Source organism: Arachis duranensis, chromosome 10 (genome assembly GCF_000817695.3).
Source record: "Arachis duranensis cultivar V14167 chromosome 10, aradu.V14167.gnm2.J7QH, whole genome shotgun sequence".
NCBI classification, from domain to species: Eukaryota; Viridiplantae; Streptophyta; class Magnoliopsida; order Fabales; family Fabaceae; genus Arachis; species Arachis duranensis.
In genome coordinates, this window is record NC_029781.3 from 99,690,055 (window position 1) to 99,696,894 (window position 6,840).

The window sequence follows — 6,840 nt, forward strand, 5'->3', positions numbered from 1 at the left end:
GAACAAAAGTTTCAAATGTTAAATCAGATTTTGACATTATTATAATAATATTGATGATAAAGAAATTCTGCTTAATTATAAAGAGTTTGTTTAATTACAGGATTAAGCAATGCTTTGTAGGGAGAATCATCCAATAATAATGTGTTTGATTCATTGTAATATCCTTTATCCCAAGGAAGATTAGGGAACTGCTTATCCCAAACTTTCTTCATATCCTTAAACTGCAGCTCCTTGTGACTATCTTCAAATGTTTTGAAGCTTGTTCCAGTACAATGAGAATAGTCCTGAATAAATAAGAATATGTACATAATTACATGGAAGTTTAACATACCGGGTTTATAATTTGATGAAAACTCAGGTGCAAAGATAACTTTAAGTGAAGTTAATAGCTAAGAATCGTTATATGATAATTTAGTCAAATTTATCGACTCATTTAACGACTTTTATCTGTCAACTTCACATGAAGTTAACTGCACCTGAGTTTCCACTTTATAATTTATATTCCTAAATAATGTAATAAGGAATTAATTTTTTATGTTGTTTCTTGTAATCATGGAAATTCATTCAAAAAATGAATATATAAGTTTAATTTATAAAAGTTAATATAATTATTTCTAACTATTTATTATTTATTTAAATCTAATTCTTAATAAAAAATACTATTTATACATCCCGGGGCGAAGCTTAGTATATACGAAGGGACAATGGCCCTTCCAAATAAATAAATTTTATTTATAAAGTCTTCTAATTTTATAATTTGGCCCTTTTCTAATTTTATTTTTTGTCTTCTATTTAATTGTATTTTGCATGTTAGTCCCTTCTTAAAAGGTTCGAGCTTCGTCCTATGTATATCTAATTTTTTTTTATCAAAGATAAAAAAATTCAAATTTGCGATCTCTTAGTCTTAGATGAGTATGGAAAGATTATGCAATTTGAGTTATAACGCATTGGCATTTGTTAAATCTAAATTGATGTCTATTTTAAACATTTTTTAAATTTAATAGTGAAAAAATAATAGATTAAAATAAAAAAAATGTTTACAATAATTAATAAAATAACATAAAATATAATTGGTATCTAAATATTTGCAACTTTTTTGGTTGTGAAAGTGAGAAGATAATAAGATCAACAAGTACGTACCCAACAGAATAACAACTTGTTTTTCATTTCTCCCATCAAATACTCAACAATTGGTTCAACATTTCTCCTACAAAAGAAAAAAAAATCAGAAGTTTACACTTTATACTGCATCTTCTTGCTTGTTAAAATATAATATTTTTTAAACAGGAAACAAGACACAAATTAAATTAAGTTACACGTTTTTCGTCTCAAAATAAATGCTCTAAAAAAAAAAGAACTCTTACATTAAAAAAGTTATTGTGCTAGGTGAGATAATATTTAATTTATTAATTGAAGAATATAGTTGAAGATCATTTACCTTGATCTTGAAGACCATATACTAACTTCAAATCTCTCAAAGCAGAATTTAAGAAAATCCAGATAAAAAGGCCTCTTGAATACTGAAGATAAAGCAAAAACTTATTAATTAGCAAAAGTATGAATTAGTATTCATTAATTAATTAATTAATTAAAATTGTAGAATAACACTAATCTTATTATTATGTCACCTGCTACCCCTCTAATAATTGTATCTGGATTTTGATCATTTGGAGGAGGATAAACCAAATCCACAAGCAATCCATTAATATCAAGAACAAGAAGCTTTTTTTTCAAAATTCCAACTTTGCCCCCAACACAAGAACAAATTCTCAAGATTTCTGAACTGGCCTCTTCATTAGAGGAAAATTCTTTGTCACTTTTTATTTCATCTGCCACACATTCTTTTGGAGAATCACAATCTGTATTGTTGCTTTGTGCTGCATGGCATCCCATCTTATTTATCACTTTATCCACCTGAATCTGCAAATAAAATTTTAGCCAAAATATTCTCTGTTTTTATTTTTAATATCTTTATTTTTTTAGATTTTGTAAAAAAGAAAAAAAAAGTAAGCACAAAGAAAATCATTTTTATTTTAATTTTTTTCATTTCACAAAATTATGAAATTAAAAAGAAATAATTTAAAAAAAACACACACCTTGGTCACGAAGAAAGAACCGGAGATTTCTAGGAACAGAGGGAGACTATAATTGTGATATCAAATAAAGTACCCTGCAAATAAATGTAAGCAACAAAAAGATTCAAAAAAGGGTAACAAGTTACATAATACAAGTTATCTATATAAATAAAATATGAATACTGTTCGGATTAAAATAGGACCAAAAAAATTGTTCATGACTCTTCAATGTTTTAATTTAAAGCAGAGCAGGACTTAGTCTCCAGCCTGCACTCAACATAATAATAATAATCAATGAAGACCAAATAAAAATTAATAATAATAATCAATGCTTTCAATCTTAAGCTTCCAGCTATAATGTAATTATTTGGGTGGAATTACCTACCCCATATATGAAAGTCAACTTAAAATACCAAAGTCTTTATATTTATAATCTTATGGTTAAAATTGTTGGCACTTGTTTATTTCTAGTGCTTGTTTGTTTAAGGCGTGAGAAACATTAACTAACATTAATTATTTGACTTTAGTCACAGGGTTGTTATAAGGTAATGGTTCTATCAGCACTGTAAATTGAAGATGGTGAAAATTCTCGACTTCATGTGAAGTTGATACTTGAGAGCCGTTAAATAATTTGACTGATTTGACTAAATTTTTATCTAACAGCTCTCAGATATCAACTTCACGTGAAATCGACTTCATCTGAATTTTTACCATTGAAGAAATTGCATTCAAATAAGTTTATGATTTCCAAATTTGATTTTGTTAGACGGCTTAAGTAATTAGGAGAGATGATTAAGAGTATAATTTTAAATTTTTTATGACAAAAAAAAATTATAAAATTTAATTTTTATTATTTCGAGTTCTTAAATACAATACCATTTTAGCACAAAATACGAATAAAATCGTCTATAATCTATCTTTCAAACTTTAGAAGAGTAGATTTATTTAAGATGGATGATATTTATTATAAATTTCAGAAAAAATAAAAAGTGTTTACTATTGAATAATAAAATTAAAAGTAAAAATCATCTTCATTAATAAAAAGTGTTTACTATTGAATAATAAAATTAAAAGTAAAAATCATCTTCATTAATAAAAAGTGTTTACTATTACTGAATAGATAGCGTTTCGTTATTTTAGCGACGGTTTAAAATTATTACTAAATATAACACAAAATTGTAACCACAACTAATAATATAACGACAGTTTGAAATACAATAAAAAATCAGTCCAGTAAAATATTGTAAATTAACGACAATTTGATACTTCTAAAATCACCACAATTTATTTAGTGATGTTTTTGCTAACGGGTATTTAAAACCACTGAAAAAAAAAATCATCACAATTTACAACCACTGAAAAAAAAAAATATCACAAAAGTGCTGTTTGTTGCGGTGGATTCAAAGTTTGAATTATTTTATTCTCTAAATTAAAGTGAAGCCATTAGACGATGAAGCATTGCTCACAGTTTATATATTCTTCGACTCAAACTTTAGTTCAAACCATAAATAAATAAACAAATAAAATAAAATAAAAATACACGTGAAATAGTTTGGAATCGATAAAAGTACATACCAAAAATTCGTAAATATCAAAGTACATATCAAATGTTGTTTTTGATAGATAAAAGTATAATACCGTTAATAATTAAGAGCTTTATATTTACAAATCTTTGCTCATAAATTAAGAGCGGCATAAATTTAGATCATAAGAAAATTAAAGTAATAATTAAGAGCTGCATAAATTAAGACATAAGAAAATTAAAGTCCAAAAATAAAAAAGAAAAACAAAGATTTCCAAATAACTTAGAATTACTCAAATAAAATTAGATGAGGAAAAACCAGAAATATATAAGATATATATTGAAGAATAATCGAAGATAAGGGAAAAATAAATTAGAGCAGATAATTAAATGGAATAAATAAGAGTGTAAAAGAATTACTAGGAGCGTATGAACACTTCGAACACGCCCAGTAGGTAAGCTTAAGCAATAAGCAAGACTCAGATATAGTTGCAAAAAGATGCAACTTCTTACGGGTTTATATATCCATATGTATGAGAACACAAATGATGTGGAATCCAAATAATAATAATAATAATAATAATAATAATAATAATAATAATAAAATATATTCTGTAAAAAAAATTATTTATAAAATTTAAGTTTTTCAACTTGTGTTGTAAAATAGACTTAAGTTATAAATTATCCTTAAGATGAGTGTAATTAGAATCTCTAGAATTATCTTTTTTTTTTTAAAAGAAAGAATTCAACACAATATAGTAGAGTAGACATGACAAACAGAAACTAACAATCAATTTAAAAGAAACATAATAACATTAAAAAAGTTTATTTATTATCTTTGATATTATCATTAACAACTAATGAGATCTATATCTCTCTACTTATTGTGACTTAACACAGTCATGTGAGTGATTTTAAATATTATAATGCATGTATCCAATTTTAAATATTATTTTAGAGTTTAACTCTCTCTCTCTCGTGTACCAAAAATTCTAAAATATAATATCATTGTCATCGTGACTCATGCAAGGTAGGTATTTATTTAATACAAAAAACATAATAATTAATTAAAAAATTAGTAAAATTTATTATTTTTTATTAATATTTTTAATTATTAATTTAAATTTTTTTAGTTTATTAATTTAACAATATACTTTTTTAGTTCATATTTTTATATATTACTGATTAATTACTAATTAAAAATAATAAATTCTATTAAAGTTGTAGTATCCACTTTTGACATAATTCAAATTAAAATAATGGCAAGAAGTTGCAGCAACATTGCATCCACGAACCATGATTGTGGAAAGTGCCAAACCATACGTAGCTCAGTAGCATATTTCGGATTAAGCAAATCACCAACTTTTTTATAATTAAAATTTAAAAATTGTCCACTAGTTTTATTTTAGAATATTATAATGAACTCTATTCATTAGAGTTAGAAATTTTAAATTGATTATTTCACTGAGATCATGATAATACTTTTAGACTAATTAATGACAAAAAAAAAACGAAATTTAACATTAAAATAACATAATATTTACATAAGTCTAAACAACTTTTTTTTAAAAATTATTTTACAAGTAAAATTTCTATAAAACAGATGAGTTACGTGAACACTACTCCACGGTGCCATGAAGATACCATGATGCCTCCAAGAAACCACACAAATGAAAACTGTCGTATTACTCATTATGAATAAATGACAACGCAACATGATCTACACACTACACACCAAGAAAAAGATGCATGGGAAGCTGTATAGTAATTGCAGACTTATTAGAATATGTGGTTTTGTTCTATACTTATTATTTAATTTAGGGTTTTGTGTTACTAGATTCGTTTTATAAATTGTTTCGATGTTAGATTCTGGTAAATCAGCCTCAACTAATTTTTCAAATTTAATATATAACATTTGTATTTGAGTTTGTTGATAAATCAAAAGCTATATATTTAATTCATCAACTATATATATTTAAAATTGAACTAAACTATCAAATACTAATACAGACTATTTATAAAAAATATTTGTAATTTTTTTTAATATTTGATTATCAATATATTGATAAAATATATTATTAAATTTTTCATATATTATTGTAAAAAAAATAACAATATCACATAAATTTTCGTATAAAAAACTGACCCTCAAATATTTATTAGAAAAAAATTGATTATTATAATATATTTTTGGTTTAATTATTTTGTTAGTTTTTATAGTTTCGTAAAATTTTTAATTAGGTCTCTATATTTTTTTTTAATTGGGTCCCTACATCAAATTTTTTTTTTCAATTAGGTCCCTCTTAGTAATAACTGGTTTAATTGTATAGAGATCCAACTAAAAAAATTGGTGCAAAAACTCAAATAAAAGAAAAAAAATGTAAGAACTCAATTGAAAAAAATTAGTGCAGGAACTCAATTTAAAAAAAATATAAAGACCTAATTAAAAATTTTACAAAACTATAAAATCAACAGAGTAATTAACCCTATATTTTTAAAGTAACACATCTTTCTATTTCTATATTATTACAATCTAAAGAAAATAAAACACTTTCATATTCACTCTCGACGTAAATGAGAAATCCATTCTTTCTTTTATAATACTACAATTATATTTTTAAATAAAAAAATACAATACGTTTTTTTGTGTATTGTCAATAAGGCGTCACTTAGATAAATATACAAAAAAATCTTTTTTTAAAGAAACATTACTTCTACTAATTAATGTTCGACACGTAGCGTTGATTAAACCAAAATTCGGTTCAATTGTAACGGTTTTTTTCTTTTTTCTTTTTCATTTGTGGTTATAAACGGTTCTTTTTCATTTTAGGTTTTTCATTTGTGGTTTTTCACGGCCTCATCGCAAAGTCGTTATCTCCGCCTGAGGGGTGAGGCAAAATTGTCGCCGCCTCCAGCCCGGTCTTCATCGCCATTGTAGCAGTATTTTCGCCGGTCTTCGTCGCAGCTCGTCCGTGAGCCTCTTCGTTGTTCGCTGCTCTTCCTTCCGGTAAGTCTTATGTGATTTTATTTAGTGTGTGTCTTTTGATCTTGATGGATTGTGGTACTTGAAGACAAAGAAATGCTGAGGAAGAAGATTGGAACCATTATTATAGCAAGAATGTTGTTGAGGTGCTGATTAGTTTTAGTGATTAATGATGATGATGATGAGATGATTGTGGGTGTTGTTGCTGAAGAAGCTCTATTACTTGTTTTGTTGTTTTCAAACAGAGTTATGGATGATTG

The 6,840-nt window shown here is 25.5% G+C and overlaps 1 protein-coding gene across 1 annotated transcript; it reads right to left on the minus strand.

Moving 5' to 3' along the window:
- Positions 1–9: 9 nt before the first annotated feature.
- On the minus strand, positions 10–4,061 carry LOC107471388 (uncharacterized). The gene is made up of 6 exons (XM_016090847.3): positions 4,018–4,061; positions 2,097–2,170; positions 1,629–1,920; positions 1,439–1,520; positions 1,141–1,207; positions 10–284 (listed from the first exon to the last, which is right to left on the minus strand). The coding sequence occupies exons 3-6, from the start codon at positions 1,891–1,893 to the stop codon at positions 72–74; spliced, it is 627 nt and encodes a 208-aa protein (XP_015946333.3). The 5' UTR covers positions 1,894–1,920; positions 2,097–2,170; positions 4,018–4,061; the 3' UTR covers positions 10–71.
- Between the last annotated feature and the right edge of the window lie 2,779 nt (positions 4,062–6,840).

What these genes read in the sequence shown, in the direction of transcription:
- LOC107471388 (XM_016090847.3), bottom strand. Translation starts at nt 1,893, where the DNA reads ATGGGATGCCATGCAGCACAAAGCAACAATACAGATTGTGATTCTCCA. An exon ending in AATTATTAGAGGGGTAGCAG is followed by an intron (nt 1,521 to 1,628) that starts GTGACATAATAA and finishes CTTTATCTTCAG; the next exon opens with TATTCAAGAGGCCTTTTTAT. An exon ending in ACAAGTTGTTATTCTGTTGG is followed by an intron (nt 285 to 1,140) that starts GTACGTACTTGT and finishes TTATTTATTCAG; the next exon opens with GACTATTCTCATTGTACTGG.